Raw genomic sequence first — 20,806 nt, 5'->3', positions numbered from 1 at the left:
TACAGGGGCAGGAGATTTATCAGCAGACAAAAGAATGCAAACCGCCAACAGATAAGGGGTAATTAAAGATCATGTCTATAAATTTTACACTGACATAAATTTAACAAGATTTGCAGGTGAAAATTTGGGATTAAAAAGGAAGCCCTGACTCAGAGGAGAAATGCAGCAATTCCATATGCAACAACACTGCACACTATATAGATTTATTATGAAGAGTAATACCCAGGCCTCCAAGCTCTCTCAAACAGGAATTTGAATTATTCAGTGCCACAGTAATTTCAAAGTGGCCTGTCTTCTTCAAGTACTCCTCCTTAATTTTCTATGATCCATTTTCCATAAATTTTGAGTTTTAACATCTCTTTTAAAAATAACAATCCACCTAGTGTATTTTTCTAGTTAGTTAGTTAGTATATAATCCAGAAAGGTCTCTAAAGGCAAGGAAGTTATTTCTAATGTAATATGCACTAAAATTATAACAATGCATTCTCATTTCACTGTCTCAAAGGTATAAACGGAGCTTGATATATGGTCAAGAATGACAATAAGGTCACCTGGTGAGACTTGAAAATACATTCGAATTTCTTGGGCAATGGCAAAGAGACCCCACAGGCTATCCTATGCTTTGTGATGCTTAGCTGGCCTTCAGGGTTATCACATATCCTAAAGGCAACACTGTCTCCCAAAGAGTTACAAGTCTGGTACAATGACTCATTAATAAGAAAACCTAAGGGTCAAACACATAGTGGCTGCCACGCTGGGTGTGAATTTTCCAGATTGGGAAAGCAGATAAAAACTTTCAGGAAAAGCAGACTTAAATATTTCAGCTTTTAACAATGCAAAGATTTCTTGAACAAACAAGAAACAAGACTCAGGAAAATCTTGATTCTGATTTTTTTTTTTAACCCTTCCAGGGCACTAACCAACAAAGCTGGACTCACCAGAGTATGCCCAGTAGGGGTCTCCTGACGCCTTTCGCCTGCGGATCTGCACTGAGCTGCCCTGTCTGTTCTCCTGCAGGGTCCCCACGTAGCCTTCAGTCAATGCTGGAAGAGAGGGAAAAGACAGTGAGACAAGTCAACAGGACACAGCACAAAAAAAAAAAAAAGAGAGAGAGAGAGAGAGAGAGACTCACATGGCAGGGTAATTTATAAAACCACAGGCCTTAGGAGCTGTCTAAATAGAACCTCCTTTTTATTTTGCTGTGAGGTGGCTTGTGCCTATAATCACAATATTTGACTGAGGCAGGAAGATTGTTTCCTGTCCTAGGTTGGATGGGTTACAGAGTAAGCGCCTGTTTCAAAAGAGGGGGGAAAAAAACTGGAGAGAAACCCAAAGCAAGGCATTACCACATTTACTGTTCATATTAATAATGCCCATGAGGTTTTATGTTTCGATTTAGGTTGCAGTTTGTTTGTTTTGAGACAGTATCACTCTGTAGCCCAGGCTGACCTGCAACTGACCTTGTACATCAGGCTAGCCTCAAACTCACATTCTCCCCGCTGTGATTATAGATGTAGTCCCCAGCCAAACCTTTACTAGGTAGTTGATATACATTACATTATTAGTCTACACAACACCAAGGATGGATACAAAAGTCTTAGTGATAAGAAATACACTTCAAGAAATGAAGAAACTTCCACTTGCCTAAAGTCAGATCATCTTTTGAACCAAAATGTGTGCTTTGGGTTCTAAGTACCTGAGTAAATGTGTGTTCTGGGTGTAAAAGCCACCTGGGCAAATGTGTTCTTCCTTGTTCTCTGTTACATGTAGGAGGAGGGGTGGGGCTTCGGGTCCAAGGACACTCACTTTGCTTCAGTGCAATAAAAAACACATATGGGAACTGAGAGCCAAGCACATGCATCAAAACCAGGGCCTTTGCACTGGAGCCTCCTCAGAGTTAATACCCATCTTCTACACCCTTCGGTCCACAAATATTCCCTGTGGTCCTGAGGACAGCAAAGTGCAAAACCTCCACTACCAACACTCCAAAGGAAATACTGCATAATGGACACCCACTTCTGAAAACTCAAAGGAATCCAACCCACCCAACAAAAGCCAAAGGGTTCTCTGCTGCTGTGGAGAGCGTCCATCTGCCCACTGCAGCATTCAAAACCCATCTCTCCTATCCTTTCCGTCGATGCAAATTGCCTCTGGTGATGAGCCTACACCTGAATGCACAGATGTGTACAAAGACGAATATCACAGGTGCCCAGATCCCCAAACAATACACACCACGCACCTATATTAATATAATATTCAAATGCACCCAAACAAAATCAAATCGGCTTTCAGGAAGAAAAGAAAATGGTTAGGAGAAACCTACATTTGCTTTGAAATGAGAATCGCAAAATGGAAACTACTGTATATTTTCTCTTCAGATTAGTCAGCAATGAGGGCGCCAGGTACTAGATGTGATGAGAATGTGTTGGCCAATGAAAAAAACACTTCAACTGCAAAGACAAGCTTAAGACTTGCTCGAAACCAGGGCTGGAACACAGATGCTAAGATGAGCCCTTAGAGGAAATGTGAACATAAGAAATTCCAAATGCAAATGGAAAACCTGCTAGCACTTCTGTGTTCACTAGTCCTGAATGACAAAGTTAAATAAATAAATAAATAAATAAATAAATAAATAAATAAATAATCTGTCATTGTTCACTGTAACCTGCAAGGAAAATGTGGCCACTCACCATCCATTCATCTGTAGATGAGCCACTCAGAGCGCTTGTGAGTCCACAGTTCTTAACTAGATAAAAAGAGAACATCCCTCTCTGCTCACTCTCGCTTCCCCCACTAAACCACACTGAACAATCAGTTCTTTTTTTGTGCACATGATAAATATTTTAATGTGTATCTGTCTACTGTGTTTCCTATAATGCTTCAAAGCCCTTCCTCTTTGTATCAGGACAATGAGTATAGCAAAATCCTGACAATGTGAGCAGTAAGTGCCAATTCTATTGGGGTTTGCAGTGTTGTCTCTGTTTCCTTGTCTGTAAAAAATGAGCTGTAGAGGGTATTCCAGAAGGTAACAGGCCTCTCTGAGCAGAGCACCTAACTCAGTTCCAAGCCCCACAAACCAAATGATACGGGAAGTTACTCTTAACTGACCTCTTGCTGGGTGCAGAAGAACTTGCAGGAAGTAAACTGTTTAGAATGTAAGAAATCGGTGGACTGCCTCAGCTGTAGCCCACTAAAATGATTTTGTTCGTTTGTTTGCTTGTATTTGTTGAAAGAAAAGGTCTCACATAGCCCAGAGTGGCCTCAATCTTCTGGTGCCCCTGATGCCATGTCCCAGTTTGGATTACAAGTGTGAACTTCAACAAACCCAGCTCATGAGGTAATAGAGAATAAACTCTGTGCATGGTAGGCAAGTGCTCTTCTCCCTGAGCTACATTCTCTGGCCCATGCCCAGTTGATTTCTAGAGCTTTCCCTCCTTTCTCTGTGAATGACGTCTGAGCTCGCTGGTGGATGGATTCTCAGAACTTATCCTGGGTGTTTAAAAACTGGGCTGGGAACTCAATATTTTCTTCTGCCTCAGTAAACTCTACTAAATTTAAATTTGAACTGTTCTAGAGGCAATTTCCCTCAGCAGCGTAAGAATAGAGATTTGCTCGGTGCATAGTCACTGTTTCAGTAGCAACCATAACCCATTCTATCTATCAATCTATCGTGGTATGAACAGCTACCCAGGTACCTCTATCTCTGCCAACACATGGGCTTTCCTTGAGCCATTGAATCACCAAACCCCAGCATCAAAAAGATAAAAAAAAAAAAAAAAAAAAAAAAAAAAAAAAAAAAAAAAAAAAAAAAAAAACCCACAACAAAAAACCAAAAACAAACAAGCAAACCCTGTGATGAAATCAAGCACAAGGGTATCTGGCAAGCAGTCTTCTTTGCTTGTGGTCGTAATAGCATAAGCCCCTGAAGATGCTGGGATATGATCCCCAAAACAAAGGGTTAGGTGAGGATCAAGAATGGGCTCAGCAGAAGCTAGAATAACAACAGAACCTGGAGCTAAGCCAGGAAGTAAACCATGGAGATCAATTCTTGTGAGAGCATTAAGTCCAGACCACAGCCAAGTAGAAGCCAGCCTCACCTGAACCTGTAGACTTGGAGAATTACAGTGAACTGACTAGAAGACAAAATTGTCTCCTCTCATTATGGAAGCAGCCGTGTAATGACAATGTTTTATACTTTAAACCAGAAGTTGTACATCAGCTACCCTGCATATCAGATATTTACATTACAACTCATGACAGTAGTAAAACTACAGTCATGAAAGTAGCGATAAAAACAACTTTATAGTCGGGGTCACCACAACATGAAGAACTGAATTAAAAGGGAGCAGCATTAGGAAGGTTGAAAAACACTACTTTAATCAGTCACTCCAACCTCTGATCACCAATTTATGTATCTATAAATGGCCTCGTGCTAAAAGAGGTGTGATTCTCAATACAAGGGTGAATTGTTTTTTCTTAAATAGAATTCACAAATAAATGACACAAACTTTCCTGAATTCTGTGCCTTGAAATTCAAATTGAACTGTTTTGAAGCAGGATCCAAATAATAATTTTAAATAATTTTAAGTGTCCTAGATTTTTGTCATCATTTGTTTGGTTCTGGGGGCAGAGTACAGCCAAAAGTCACCCTCTGCCTCCACTGCCTTAAACCACTGCTCATGTATCAGAAAGCACAAACACTGAAAACACACAGCAAGACAGAAGGGCTTAAAGACCTAGCAGGCTGTCCTTTGGGGAAGCAACTCCAAATGACCAGGGGAGAAAAGTATTCTATTACCAGGCACCATGCTCTTTCCAACAGAAGTAGCTAAATTACTTTTCCTTTTGATTGTGTCTGTCTGCTACATGAGATTCCCTATCCCACCCCCAGATAACAACGATGGACTCATGTATTGATGGCACCTGAATAAAATAAAAGAAAATGATTTAAAGCCCTCATCTCAGTCATTCAATTAAGGCTTTTATATCCCCTGAATACAAACATTAAATATCAAGGTGATTTTGAAATGTATTTTTTAAACTGTTTGAATAGCAGTCAAAATGTATATACTGTATATAAAGCAACTTAATATTTTATTGAAGGAACGGAGGTTTGCAAACGGTAACAATCTGTGGTTCCCAAGTAAAGCTACAGAGTCAGCACGCCAAATTCAATCAATTTTAATACTCCGTCCTCTCCGGAGCTCCAGCAGCCAAGCAGCAGCATGGTACTGCTATCGTTTGGCTATGAATCATCCTATTGATTTTCAATATCTTCTGTGCAGAAAATTAAATTATGCAAATGCATGCCTTTACGGATCCTTACCTTAATGTGAAATTGCATACTTGCTTATGTCAGCAACTTAATTACACAATTAAAAATGGAGCGTGCTTATGAAAATGTGTGGCTTCATTCTTCAGAACAGACAGTAAGTGTAAATCTGCCTATGGTTATCATTTGAATAACAGGAAGGAGGAGATGGTGCGATGTGAACATAAACTCTGGCAAGTTCTACAACCTAGCCTCTATGGTGTATGGATCTGGAGTTAGCTGTCAGTTGAAAGCATATTAGGGCTTTCTGTTGTGTTATATATAATCCTCCAAATTGCTGGACCAGTTGTACACAACACTGAAAAGCCCAATGGTATACATGGATATACATATGTTCGGAAATAGGTCAACTCCAACGTCATTGTAAGCAACAAATACATATCCCCCCATTGGCTAGCAAACCTGGGCAGGAAGAATTTCAAAGTCTAGCAGTCTTTGAGAGTCTTGACTGTATAATAATGAAATAGGTTTTGGAGGGACAAATCCAGAGACTCCTAGCATCCCAGTCTACCGATCCTGACAAGATGAAAGTGGAGCTTTAAAAACCAACAGTATTAACTAGCCAATGGTGCTCACATCTTACTCAGCAGGAGGAATCTTAAGTCAACTTGGTTGCTAGGCAGAGAGCTACATGAGTGGCAGGCATTTTCATCGGGGAGTTCTCAGAAACTCCATCTCCTCTCAGAGCTTCTACGGAGCCTACCTCATTTCCAGCCGAAAGCGAAAAAGATAAAAAGGTTTCAGGCCCAAAGGCCCAATCCCTTCCTATAAAAATATCCTATGACTTACCTATTACTGAAGACATCAAGGAAACGGTTTCCTGTGTGCATGATTTAATTTCCCAGAGCTACTGGACACAGTTTATAAGAATAAATGTTTGTACTCAGGGAATATAAAAGCAGATGTGTTACCCATCTCCTTAACTGGATCTTCAGGAGGGTTCTGTGTACTGTGAGAGTTTCACAAAAACATGGTCTTGGGGAAAGAACTTAAATTTTCATTAACTCTTCTGTGTTAATTTGTGTATGAACATGGTATTCTTTCAAAAAGCTGCCTTCAACCCATTCGGTGACAATTTGACACAGTTGGCTTTTTAAAAAAAATTTTGCTTTCATTTTTATTTATCTCTGTGTGTGAGCATGTGTGTGTGTGTGTGTGTGTGTGTGTGTGTGTGTGTCTGCCATGTATATACCTGTAGAAGCAGTAAGAGAGTGTCATAATGCTCCTGGAGCCAGTTATAATAAGCAATTGTGAACCACCAAACCTGTATGCTGAGAACGGAACTAGGGACCTCTGCAAAAGCAGTAAGCAGTACTAACCACTGAACTGCCATCTCTTGGCCCACATGTCTTCTCCTAAATTTCACTGGGTGTGGTGGTGCACACCTTTAATACCAGCACCTGGGAGGCAGAGTCAGGCAGGTCTCTGATTCCAGGCCAGCCAGGGCTACATAGAGAGATCCTGACTTAAAAATAGGAAGGAGGGAGAGAGTGAAGGAAGGAGAGGGGGTGGTAGATTGAGCTGTCATGAACAGAGCTCTTCCCAAATTGTAAAGGTATAACTATAATTACATAGCTCATGACATGTCTTCTTTACTATAACTGAGAAGTGGAAGTTGCAGATGCCCAGCAAGAAAGGATTTCAGAAGTAGTACCACAAATGCCTTTACAGTATACTTTGTCTTCCCAGTTTGAACCAATAATGTCCACATTACCTCTGCTGAGTCAGACAGAATCTGAAATATGATCTGACATAATCTGATGTGGAGTCCCAGCTTGCAAGCAAGTACAAGCACACACACACATACACACACACACACACACACACACACACACACACACACACACACACTGTGGTGGTTTGAATATGCTTGGCCCAGGGACTGGCACTATTTAGTAGGTGTGGTCTTGCTAGAGTAGACATGGCTTTTTGGAGAAAGTATGTCACTGTGGAGTGGGCTGTGGGGTCCTGTGCTCAAGCCCCAACTAGCACCAAACAATCTCTCTCCTGATGGCCTTTGGATCAAGATGTAGAGCTCTTGGCTCTTCCAACACCATGTCTGCCTGGATGCTTTCATGCTTCCTACCATGATGATAATGGACTGAACCTCGGAAACTGTAAGCTAGCCCCAATTGAATGTTTTCGTTTATAAGAATTGCTTTGGTCATGGTGTCTCTTCAAAGCAAATAGAAAACCTAAGATAGTCTCTAACCTTGGGATCCAATCTTAAAGAGGTGACTGGATCATGAAGACACTCACTTTATCAAGAGATAGAACCATTCTGACTTTGTAACTAAATGGGCTGGCAGGAAGCCTGACTTTGAAAACACAGGTCTACGGGAGGCACACGTTTGATAGGCATCTTGTGCCTCCACCTTCTGTGATCTCCTCCCCTGCTTCCTGAGTGTCAGAAGTCAGAGACTTTGTTCTTCCAGTTCAAGGTTTCTCTCCTCACAGCCCAGAAAAAGGAGAGTCCACTACCCAAGGATTAAAAGCTCTGAAACCACAATCAAAAACTAATCATTCTTCCTTCCAAAGTTTCTCCCAGGTATCTGTCACAATGAGAAAATGTTAATGGATATCACTAATGGTCCCATAGGAAACAAATGATTCAGCATAGAGGCTGATTGGATTTATAAGAGCACCCCAAATTCCTTCTAAAACATGCTTGCACACCTAGTAGCCTGTACATGAAGGTAGTTTTTTACCTAACTAGATGCCCAGTTCTAGGACACAGTAAAGGATGTGGGGGTCTAGGAGAGATTAACTCAGAATTGAAAACATCAAAACAAAGTGTTTGTGGTTCCTCCCATGCACCAATAAAACTACACAGGGTGAGAGACGGAGTGAGGATGGGCAAGCCTCGCTCTTCTACCCAAGTCACAGGGTAAGAGACGGAGCAAAGATGAGTGAGCCTCACTCTTCTACCCAAGTCACAGGGTAAGAGACAGAGCTAAGACGAGCAAGCCTCTATCTTTCACCCAAGTCACTAAAATGGAGCACTAAGGCCCTTTCCTCTTCATCTGCAGATTCTTACGGTGGCAAACAAACAGTTAAGCAGGCTGTTTATGTCGATTATAACTCCTCATACAACAAACAAATTAAGGATCCCTCAAGTATGATAAAATCAGGCACGATTTTCTCTAAATTTTAAAGAGCATTTAAGAACATTAAACGCCACACAATAGTCTAAAATGAATATATCTTTATCCTTTTTGTGCCTACAATGAGCAAATGCATCAAATTATAGTTAAAAGTAATTAAATATTCTGACGAGTCTCACAGTTCCTTTGTGCTATGTTTCAATTAATTGTGGTAAAATGTACTTGGTGAGTGTCCCCGAAAGCAGAATCAAGAAGTGCCCCTCTTAGCAGCTATGGTGCTACAGACTGTTCTAGCTGTTGTGTGATACCAAAGCAACCTCAAATACAATGGATTCTATTACAGCCGATTGTCTATTTCATCGTATTCAAATGTACCTATTGTCCAAACCACAAAGAATTGTTTTTCATTATCTAACATGATAAAGAGATCTAACACAGACCCATGATTTCTTTTTATATAAAATAAATCATGAGAACTCGGAGGCAATTCTAGGGAGCAAGGGATCACACCATAGAGTTAGGTCCTACTGGGCAACAGAAACACAGAACGGCCTCATAAAACTGAAATAAGTCAGGGAGGGAAGCAAAACCCTGACTGACTATAATATGAGCCGTTTTCCAGAAGGCAGAATCTATTGTCTTTTAAACCAAGACTAGAAAAATTAAAGCTACCCTTTGCTATAATTAACTGAGCCATGCTTTTAGAAGTTCAAAGACTAGAAACGCACTTTCCAAAAGGTCTGAGACATATATGGAATGCTTCAAAAGCTGACTCTTCCCACAGCTTGATAACCCCTTGCAGAGAAAATCTGAAGGAGAAAATTCCCTGTCACAAAGACACAATCCTGAAAAGAAAGACTGGGTTCTTGGCTTCAAAGACTTCACGGCGCTGGACAGAGGTGAAATGAACAGCTCCCAGGCCTGTGCTACAATAATACTGTGGTTCCCAAAGAATTGAGTCTTGCAATTCTGTAGTCTAAGCAAGAAAATGAAGACTTGTCACAGGTAGTACCATGGTCACCCCCAATGCCACAGAGATGTCATAAATTTTCAGTGATCCACAAAATGGCAAATACAGCCAGTTCATATACTGGTGGCCACCAAGCTGAATACAGATACCCACCTGGATGTTTTATTTTACCAACAGTGTGTGAGAGTGAGTGTGAGTGTGTGTGTGTGTGTGTGTGTGTGTGTGTGTGTGTGTGTGTGTGTCCAGCATATGTGTGTGTCTAGCATGTATGTGTGTCCAGCATGTGTTTGTGTGTGTCCAGCATATGTGTGTGTGTGTCCAGCATGTGTGTGTGTCCAGTATGTGTGTGTGTGTGTGTGTGTGTGTGTGTGTGTCCAGCATGGCAAAACCCAGGAAAGAACCCCAGTAGCCATGCTTATCTGATTGTAATGGGAGTTGATTCCCAACATCAACAATATGATATGTGAGGAGCAGGTTCCTGTTGAGAGATGAGCCTTGAGATACGGAGCTCACTGCTCCTCTATTCCATCTGACCATTTTACCTGAAATAGTGCCCCATGCCCATCTGAGTTTTCAATCACAGCCCAGTCCATCAGGTGAGGAACCATGGAAAATTAGGGTCATGAAAAGGCTAGTACAGAGGTCTGGAGAGACTAGCTAAAGGGGTTTGCTGTTCAAGCATAAGAACTGAAGTTCAAATGCAGACCACACACACCAGTCACCCAAGTGCTAACAGTGAGGTAGAGACAGAAGGATTGCTGGGGCTAAGAGACCCAGTCTCAAGGAAATAAGGAAAGGTAGACAATGACAAAACAGGATACCCTGTATGATACGGAATCGAGGTAGGTGGCCTTGATGACAAGTTGAACTCATCACCTATCCTGTCAAAACCAAGATACGAAGTGTGCACCCGGGGCTAAGGGCTGGGAAGTTCTACAGAAGCAAAACTCTCTATGAGATAGATACACTCATTTGAGCAAATACAAGCCCACCTGGTTTTTTAAGTTTATCTGGCTTCTCTTTTCTGTGAACCCACTGCTTCCCTTTTCATCTAAGTGGAGATGGATCAAAAAAGGAATTTCAGAAGACCTAGGGTATGCTTTGGTGGCAGAGTGTTTGCCTAGCATGAAATGGCCCCAAGTCTGGTATCTACTACCACAAAAGCAAAGAAAATATTATGCAGATCAACATTTTAAAGGGATGAACACCAATCCAGATTCATTTATAATGCAGATACATTTATTTAAAAAAAAAAAAAAAAAAAAAAAACCCTGGAAGAGAAAGTAGCAGTAGCCAAGACAGAAGCTCAGTGGGTAAAGGCGCCTCTAGCCCTGACAAACTTACTTCCATCCTCTGGACTCACATGGTGAAGGAAGAATCAAACTGCTCTAAGTCATGCTCTGGCTCCTTCAAGGCACCATCACACACACCACATACACACACACACACACACACACTATTTCAAAACCAAACAAACAAACAGAAAGAAGCAATAATAGTGCCACTACAATTTTTCTTAATACTATACTCTGCATAAAACTATACCTGCTTGTGTCAAACTGTTTCCTAAATACGTCTACATCCATAGATTTACTGAGCTCTTGGACCTTATCGGAGAAGCTTCTTTGTAAGTGGGCAGTGATTAACAAAGAGACTGATAACTGGTGGAGTATAGAGGGACTGTGGAGTCTCTGGCATAAATGGGGCATCTAGACCACATACTCTTCTCCCAAAGCTCAAAGAACATAAGGAAAGGGATAGCAATAATCGAGGGGCAGGAGGTTTGAGGACACTGGTGTGAAACAGGGTTCTCCTGACATGTCGGGACTCATAAGCTCACAGCAGCCATGGCTGCCTGTGTAAGATGAAGCCAGGCGACATTCCAGCATGGGTTGGGGAATAGCATAGGAGCTCACACCCCTAGCTGAGGAGCTACTGACAGCTGACAATCAAAAGAGGAGGAAGAGTCAGTATTCTTTAGGATGTGAATCTGGTAGATAAACCCCATGACCCAATGCACTAATTGGACTCACTGGTTGGACTTTACTGTTTTTTTAAAGAGGACATGATGTTGGGGCAGGGCTTTCTGGGTTGGAGAGAGTAGGGCTGAATATGATTGAAATACATTCTATACATATCAAGGTCTCAAAGACTAAAAAATGTATTAAAAAAAAAAAAACAACTAAAAATTATATCCTCATAGAGAAGAGTCCAGACCTGTGTGACACTGGCATCCAAAGGGCCAGAGCACCCCGTTGGCGATTCCATGGAACAACAAGCAGAATTTCTTCTTTCAAAGATTTATCTTATGCTTCTGTGTGTGCCTAAGAGTATATTTGTGCACCAGGAGCATGCAAGTGGCACCAGAGGACAGAAGGGGGCACTAGATCCCCTGGAACTGGAGATAGAAGTTGTTAGTTGTCATGAAGATGCTGTGAACTGGAACTAGGACCTAGTCTCCTAACTACTGAGCCATCACTGTGTAAACTAAGAGAAATTCTGCCTCCCTTAATGACTCTTGGGGTGGGTAGAGCATTCTTCCATAACACAATGTAAGATCTAAGACAATTTCTCTAGAGAAAAAAAATGAAGATTTTTATCTTTAGCAACAGCTCAAGTTTGTGTGTTAAGTCGCACACAAGAATCCAAGAACAATATGACATCTGGCTAGGAGGATAAATGGCTAACTGTAACAGTCTCTCTTGGTCCTGTGGACCATTTCTCACCCCGAAAGTTCTAATAAACAAGCACCCCTCATTGCCTTTTTTTTTTTTTTTTTTTTTTTAAATTCAACAGATGTAGATCTGTCCATGGCATTTAAAGTGAAAGTAAAAACACAAGGAACTGGTTTACATTGCCAGGCAACCGTGCTAGTAGTCCAAGTCAGAGCGACACACGGCTACGAGTTCATCTGTGCTATCCCCACGTTTCTGAGGTGGTAAGTTAGGCTCCACGCCAGCTAGAATGAGGCTGGCTTTGTTCTCTTCAAATGCAGCAAGAAATCACCCGGAGAACTATCTTGTATTCTGCTTTGCTTGAAAGGGAGTTATTAACTTGAAATAACACAATACAACTACAACTCTCAAGAAAAAATAATTTTAAAAAGCTATTAGAATCTTAAATAAAATGATTTAATTAAAAAGAAAAACTGTAACCACATATTTTTTTTTTGCCAGATCACATCAAGATGGCTAAAGCACTTATCACTCAGTTTGCTTAAATAGCCCTAATAGCAATTTCTTGAATAATTAAAAAGAAGAAGAATCCGCTGTATGTATGCGAGTTTGGGGGGGGGGGGTGGCGTGCGGAGAAAGGCTTTTTAAGCAAATGTGATCTTCCCAATGAAGAAATGGCAGTGTTTGGGTGGCAGAGCTTGCCCCATGTTTTCTGTCTTGGTTCTGCTTTTTGTAAAACCTCCAGCTCAGACTAATTAACTGCAAGACCCATTCACAGTCCAAAGGAAAAGCAGTTTACAATTTGCAGTACTTAAGCCTTAAATTCAAAGTTTCAGCTCAATAACTCTCCATCCCCTACCCCCATGCCCAATAACTATTTGTTTACAAAAAGCTGAGCAAAATCAATTTCCAGTAAAGGTATCTGTCTACTTGGAATCTAAATAGGCTTATAACTCTGTAACCTAGTCAATCAAACTGGAGGTTGGAGGGAAAATAGACTTCTTCCTTTCTAAAATGAAGTAACTTATCTTCCAAAAGAAACTATATCTTTGGGGGCTTCACTATCAGCACAATTGAACAAAACAGATTGGATCTTTGAAATCTGCACAGATGAGTAAGTTGTAACACACGAGGTACTGGCTAAATTTGTTACAAACTAGTACAAGAAACAAGTCCGGAGAAATTGCAGCATCACAGACTAGAGACCCTGGGAGATCTGGAAACAAACCCTGCCTTCACTCAGCATAACTAACAAAGGACACTGAAAGAGATTCACTCTTACACACCATGTCCTTGGTTTCAGATCTTTAGAGATAAAGAGAAGCCTCAGTTTTTTCTTTTCTGCTGATCTGTTCCAGTTCTGATTAACTCATTCTGTGACAGTAAAAAACTTAAACCCCAAATTATGAGAGCAGTTTAAAAAAAAGGATACAGATTTTAGATGTTGTAGAAATAGAGTGTGGCATGTGACGTTTATGCACTAGAGGGAGAAAATAGAAAGGTAACAACACTAAAATGCACTGATATTTGTTGGGGTGTTCCTGAAAGACGAGCTCCAGGGGCTAGAGAGATCTCTTACTGCACTGAATGCTCTTGCAAAGAGCCTGGATTCAGTTCCTGGCACGTTCATAGCAGTAGGCTTCATAGCAGCTTACAGCCCTATGTAACAGCAGTTTGAACTCCTCCAGCTCCTGCACACATGGTGCACAGATAAAATCTTGGGCTAACATGCAAACACATTGGGAAATATTTTTTAAAAAAAAATTGAACCAGAGATGGGCCATAGTGCCTGCCTTTAATCCCAAGCATGTGAGAGGCAGAGGCAAGCAGAACTCTGAGTTTAAGGCCTGGTCTACAGAGTGAGTTCCAGGTCAATCAGGGCTACACAGAAAAACCCTACCTCAAAACAACAACCCTCCCCACCCCCACTGAACTAGAGAGCTATTATTAGCATAATTTACAGGAGTGGAGGGTTCACTTAACAGTAGATGCTTGCTTATTAGCATGTGGGAGAACCTGGGTTCAATTATCTATATCACACACACATACACATATACTCTCTCTTATTCTTACTCTTTCTCTTTCTCTCTCTCCCCCTCTCACCTCTCTCTGTTTAACTTAATACATTTTTAGCTGTGCTTGAAGATGCACACCTGTAATCCCAGGCACTTGGAGACTGAGACAGGATTGTGACTAAAGTCTAGCCTGCACTACACAACAAACCACTTGTCTAAAAAGCAAATTTTAAAAATGAAGAAAGTAAGTTACCCAAAGAAAAGAAATGTTCAAGCCAGGATAAAACAGGGCTGGAGATATGATGACAAAAGGAAGGGTTTTTAATACATGTTTGGAAAGACTTCTTTAAATTTCCATCTCTATGTCACAAAGTAAATTTCTTCTTCATAGCTTCCCTGCAGCAGTTAGTATCCTGTTAGTATCTGGTTAGTGTCCAGTTAATACATTATTTGATATTCAATATAATGGAATCAAAATCTCAAAGAAAAATAAGTCTGCAGTTTCTGGGTGCATCACTGAAGACTGTGATAACATCTACACTCCTTTATGATCCCTTGGTTGCAGAAGACACTGGGTCTGGACCTGGAACCCATATAGCACATCCCATCTCCTGCTCACCAAAATGTGAAGGGCAAATCCTGTCACCTTTCCCAGGCAACAAACTAAGCCACCAAGGCACAGAATGGGCAAGTTCCATACCAGAGGGACGCTGCATGTAACAAGACCCAGATGTTCTTTGGCTAGACAATCAGAGCTCCACATTCTCTCCAGAATGCTGGAAAGTGAGAAAAAGATCTTTTCAAAACATATAAGAAGAGCCACACAAAATGTCAGCGCTGGACAAGTCACATACCCAGCCTCAAGCACTCTGTGGGGCAATTAGATGCCAAACCCGGTATCCCACTGAAAACACAATGTGGTTTGACTGTCTTTTTCAGAGATTTCACACTGAATAAAAAACACTTTCTCATTGTACCAAATACACTATAATAAAAGTGATAATTCCTGAAAATTATTACAAGGCTTGCAAAAAGAATTCTAACACTACAGCCTACACAGGGAGGCATTATGCTAACGCCAACTAACTGCTGAGAAAACAATTCAGTTTCTCTAAAACAGAAGAAGGGAACATTCTATGCAGGCATATGTTCACATTTCAACTGAGAAATGGGGATACGAAGGAAGCCTTTAGAGTCATACTGCCCCATACTGTGTGGCTGGCCACTCAGGCTTCATGTATTAAGATAGAGGACATACCACATCACTTAAGTAAGAAAAGGATGGTAGATTGTCTATCCAATTTGTGCTTTTATTATATGTTAAAAAAGGTATTTTGAGGCAATGGAAAGAAAGCTGAAGGATAAATAAGACACCAGTTGTTTAAGTATGAGGATTTTAGTTGAGAAGCCCAGCATTCAATGCCCTCCCTACAATCAATCAAGACACTGAGGACTTAGAGAGGAGATCCCCAAGGCAGGCTGGCTAGATACAATAGCCAGATCCATTAGCTCTAGGTTCAGTTAGAGAGCTTGTCTTAATGCAGAACGTGGAAAGCAATCATGGAAGATACCTTGATGACACACTGACCTCCATAAGTACAAGTGTGCACAAATGCAGGTGTTCTGAATATGGGAAAAGGACCGAGCTGTTGGGGAACGAACAAGCAAAGCACTCGGGCAAGCAAAGCACTTGCTCTGCCATTCCCTTCATCCCGATGCCTCCTTGTGTTTCTAATAGACAATGGAAACTAGAGAGAAAATTGAGAGAAGCCAGGCATGGAATGGGTCCCTCTCTACTGGCTCGATGCTGCAACCCACATGTCATCTACAAAGTTCAAGACTCGGAAATCTCCAGGTATGGTGGCACATGTCTTCAATCCTAGAACTTTGGACATAAAAGAAGGCAGATTTCTGTGAGCTTTTAGCCTGGTCTACACAGTGAGTTCCAGGATACCCAAGGCTACACAGTGAGACCCTGTCTTAAAAAAAAATTAAAAATACATATTAAGTTTCTGGTTTGGGGGTCTGGCCATATCCACAGCTATCTGGGACTACATGTGGCTATCAGGCATAGACTGGACACACCCATCTGAACTTTGCATGGTTGTGAATGTCAGCGTCTACATCCTGTCTCTGATATAATCCCTACTATGCTTCTGCCCTAAAGGACAAAAGTTGGGGGCAACCCACACTTGTTGTCTACCTACCTTATTCCCATAAATCCAGACATTTAAACTAATCTGTTTGCTCTGTTTCTATTCAAGATAGTACTAATTCAATTGGGGGTAGGGACAGTATTTTTATGCAGGTAAGTGGTTCCCTGGTGTCCTCAGTGGCTAAGCATTGAAAATATAAGGCTCATAAATCCATCTGGAGGTCCTGACACCTTCACTTGACATTAAAGGATGCTCTAGGATACAGCTCGGCTAGAGGAAGAAAACTTGGAAGGACATTCCGAAATTAAAGAGAACAATTTGACTTTATATACTAATAGTGAGACACTTAAATGAACCAATATATTTCTCCTATAAATACATATCATATCACTATGCAATAACCACAAACAAGTCCAGGTCTCAGGACCTTAGGCCTATCTTCTCAATTTTACACACACTTTATTTTATTATAATGTGATGCATTAGCAAAGCTAAACATGCCAACAACACTAGAGACTTCTGTGGTAATAATCCACTTACAAGTACCACCTTAGTGTTGGCTTCTTCTAACGTCATGTCAGTTCTCTAAAACAGTATGTCCCTTTGGATTCAAAGTTCAAAATGCCCAGGTCACTACTTTCTGGTGTTATTGGAGCCAGGGGTCAGTACTTGAGACACAGAGGTAGGAGGACCTTGGTTCAAAAACTAGGTTGGGCTACAGAAAAAGATTCTGTCTCCAGATGATAGCCACAACAAAAGAAATGAAAGCATGAGACAGAGTGCAGCACTGTGGATGCACCTCTGAACATGGTTCTCTCAGGAGGCACCAGGGGTAAAAAAAAAAAAAGCTTACAGACTTGTAATCAGACCCATGTGCTTAACAAACAGCATTCTGAACCGGTTCACTTTGCTCAAATCAACACTATAAACCCATTGTTAATGGAACAAAAAAAAATAAACCTATTGTCTACACAGTATCTTTAGAGAATGACAGGAGATAAAAAAGCATGTTTTGCATTTCTTTCAGGCTTGCATTTGAAGGTCACAGGATTCGCAGCAGATGTGGCCTGGTTTGAACCATGAAAGTCTGCATGGCTAATAACAGCTGAGGCGCTCTAGCTGCAACAGTTGGTGGGCTCAGGCCCAGCAGGACAAGCCCTAGATCTGCATGCTGCCCTGGAGGAGCTCGGCGAGTTACATGCCCAAAGGTGGTCACAGGGCATTCTGTCAGGAATTCACTGCAGACTAAGGGAAGACCCTGGCAAACTTATCTGAGGAGCAAAATAAGGGGGACAATCACATCTGTGCAGCAAGTGAAATAAAAAGGCCTGCTGGCAGCATCCGTGGGACCGTGGAACTGATCAATAATCTTATTATCGCACAACTAGGAATGCCCATGGTAAATTCTTTTTTAATAGCATTTATTGCTTTTTCTGATTATAAAAGCCATAAATATTTGCAGTGGAAGCATACTTAGGCAAAGTACATTAATAAGCACAGTGTATTAAATAGATGGGTGAGTACATAAAAAGCAGAAACAAGAAAATAAAAATAACTATAACCACTGTTCAAATTTTGGTGTATTTCTCCCCTGTGTATCAATAATCAATAGGCCTGGCTTTTCAAGGTATGGAAGTGTTTCATGGGGAGTTCATACTAAGCTGGGCACTGCAGTGACTGCAACCTAAGTCCTTTAGAGGTACAGACTGAAGCATCTGGAGTGGACATCACCCTGAGCCACTCAGCCATACAGTTCTTCAAAAAGGAATTATTGCTCAGGAAAATATTGCTTATCTCCAGGAAATTTAAAGTATCAGTACCAAAGGGCCATCTAACGTCACCACATCTCAACTGAGGTGTCAGAAAGAGAAGTATCTTAACGTAGAAGATCAGCAGAAGTGCTGGCCTACCAGAAGATTTCTAGAGATGCCAAAACTGAGAGAGTACCAATAAACAGAGCTACTTCAGCCATCAACACAAGCAACAAGATCAGGGTTAATGGATTTAATGGAGTTGAAGGTTTCTTAAGTACTCCAGGAAAGAAAACACCCACATACAAAGAAAACGTGTGTGGTATGGCAGGGTGAGGGGGTGGGGGAAGAGGGCAAGGGAGAACAACGTAATGTTACTACATTCCCGTTATTTAAAAAATAGTCATTTGGCAGCAAGTTGGTGGTAGGGCAGGCCTTTAACCCCAGCACAAGAGGCAGAGGCAGGCAGATTTCTGTGAATTCAAGGCCTGCCTGGTCTACAGAGAAGTTCCAAGACAGCCAAAGTGCTGTCTTAATAATAATAATAATAATAATAATAATAATAATAATAATAATTAGTTGTCGTTTAGCTAGGATGAAGGCTCAGAGGGGAAAGTGCTTGCCGCACAAGCATAAAAACCCAAATGTGTATCCCAAACAGCCACATAAAATGCCAGGCATGCTCATGCCTGTAATGAAGGTGAAGAGGCACAGGCCAAGGACATGGCTCACTGGCATGACAACCCAGCCAAATCAGTGAGTTCTATGTTCAGTGAGAGACTCTGGGGAAACAACTAGGGAGAATACCTGACGTCAACCGACCTGCACGCACATGTGCACACAAAAGAAAATACATTTAAATTCTCAATCAAGATCTGATCTGATAGGCTCCTCTAGTCCAGAGAAAGTTACTTGCCCCAGAGCTGATGATTCTCTGACAACTGAATTCTAAGTAACTTCTACCAATCACCCAAACTCATCTCTATCCACGGTGAGTGAGAAAAACCCCAGTGGACTAAAATTCAAGAGACCTTGAGCTTGCAAGGAGCTGGTAAACAATGCATTGAAAAGACAAAGCTGCTACTGCAGGTAAACCACACTAATGAGACTTGAATGGATCCTCAAGTGCCAGGTACTGTTACAGAGACAGTCACAGAGTGTAAGGACACCAGAGAAGTTAGAGGAAAAGTGGGAAGATGTGCCCCCTACCAGACATCCCAGGTGGTCACAAACATCCAACCCCCACCCCAACTAGCACCACACCCCACGGTGACTTGTTTGTTATCTATATTGTGACTAGCTCACAGTGCTGGCCCCAGGAGCCCATCCAAACCGAAGGATCAAAGTGCTGGCTCCTTTGCCATCCAGCTCAACATCGGATTCCAGACAAAGAAAAAAGCCAAAGAGTTGATAAGCAGACATTTCCAGCCCTTTGGAAATGGCCTTCAGGAAACCAGACACTTGAAAGAGAGGGCTTCTCAGGGAGCAGTGAGGTCATTTTCGAGGAACACAGCGGGTCTTCACAGGTAAAAATAAAACAGAAGGAGGTGGGGTTAGGGAAGCAAGTCTTCAAAGGAGATGCCATCAAAGAGAAGGAAGAAGGAAATTACTCTAAGCTGTTCCATAGCGAAGGTAATGCAGACTGCGTGGTGTGAGCATGCAGACCGATGGAAACAGAGCACGCAGCCCACAAAGAGGCCCACAGTTTGGCCACTTGATTGTACTGTTCTTCACAATGGCACAAAAGCCATTCAAGGGAGCAAGGAGACACTTCCCCATAAATGGTGCTGGGCCAACTGCACATCCAAGGATTAAAACCGGGAAGGGAAATCTCACGGCGGGCTCACACACAGCTCACACAGAAAGGAAATTCAAAATGCACTGCAGACTTAGAGGTGGGATAGGAAACATTTAGAATACAGGAGCAAATTCTCTGGACCAGGAGACTGGGGATGAGTCTGTGTGTTTGTTCGCTTTTCATACACGGTTTCTCTGCGCAGCCCTGGCTGTCCTGGAACTCACTCTGTAGACCAGCTGGTCTTAAACTCAGAGTTCCACCTGCCTCTGCCTCCCAAATGCTGGGATCAAAGGTGTGCGCCACCACTGCACAGCTGGTTTTGGTTTTTGGTTTTTAATGTAAATCAATAGAAGCATGAACAAGTGCTGGTGCAGAAGCAGGAAGCGCTCATATGAGAAAAGTAAAAATCGAAAATGTTAACATTCTGCCTAAACTCCACCCCCAGTTACCTGGCAACAGCCAGGTAGGCCTGGCCCACTATAAAAGGGGCTGCTTGCCCCCTCCTCTCTCTTGCTCCTCTCTTGCCTCTTGCTTCTCCCTGTCCGCTCGCCCCTTCCACCTTCCCTTCCCCATCTCTCCACCTGCTCATAGCTGTCCTCTACTCCTCTACCTACTACTACTTCTGTTACTTCTTCTTCTTCTTCTTCTTCTTCTTCTTCTTCTTCTTCTTCTTCTTCTTCTTCTTCTTCTTCTTCTTCTTCTTCTTCTTCTTCTCCTTCTCCTTCTCCTTCTCCTTCTCCTTCTCCTTCTCCTTCTCCTTCTCCTTCTTTTTCTCTTCCTCCTCCTCTTCCTCCTTCTTCTTCTTCCTTCTTCCTTCTTCTTCCTTCCCCCCTGCCTCCTACCTTCCTGGCTCCCCTCCCCATGCCCTGAATAAATTCTATTCTATTCTATACTATACCAGTGTGTGGCTGGTCCCTCAGAGGTAAGAGATGCCTCCGCATGGACCTACTGAGACATCCCCTTCCCCCATACCTCACCACACACACACCTCCACAGAAAATTCAC

The 20,806-nt window shown here is 41.9% G+C and overlaps 1 protein-coding gene across 2 annotated transcripts in view; it reads right to left on the bottom strand.

Annotated features, from left to right (window-relative positions):
• The window catches only part of Ptprg (protein tyrosine phosphatase receptor type G), a 670,147-nt gene that overhangs the window by 507,993 nt on the left and 141,348 nt on the right, over positions 1-20,806 (bottom strand). For both annotated transcript variants that reach the window (XM_034497422.3, XM_034497423.2), the window contains exon 2: positions 939-1,043. In XM_034497422.3, coding sequence (XP_034353313.1) covers positions 939-1,043 — 105 coding nt within the window. The remainder of the gene's footprint in view (positions 1-938; positions 1,044-20,806) is intronic.

The sequence above is a fragment of the Arvicanthis niloticus genome, chromosome 3 (assembly GCF_011762505.2).
Source record: "Arvicanthis niloticus isolate mArvNil1 chromosome 3, mArvNil1.pat.X, whole genome shotgun sequence".
NCBI lineage: Eukaryota > Metazoa > Chordata > Mammalia > Rodentia > Muridae > Arvicanthis > Arvicanthis niloticus.
Note: the sequence above shows the minus strand (reverse complement) of the source record. Positions and strands in the feature narration are given on the sequence as shown.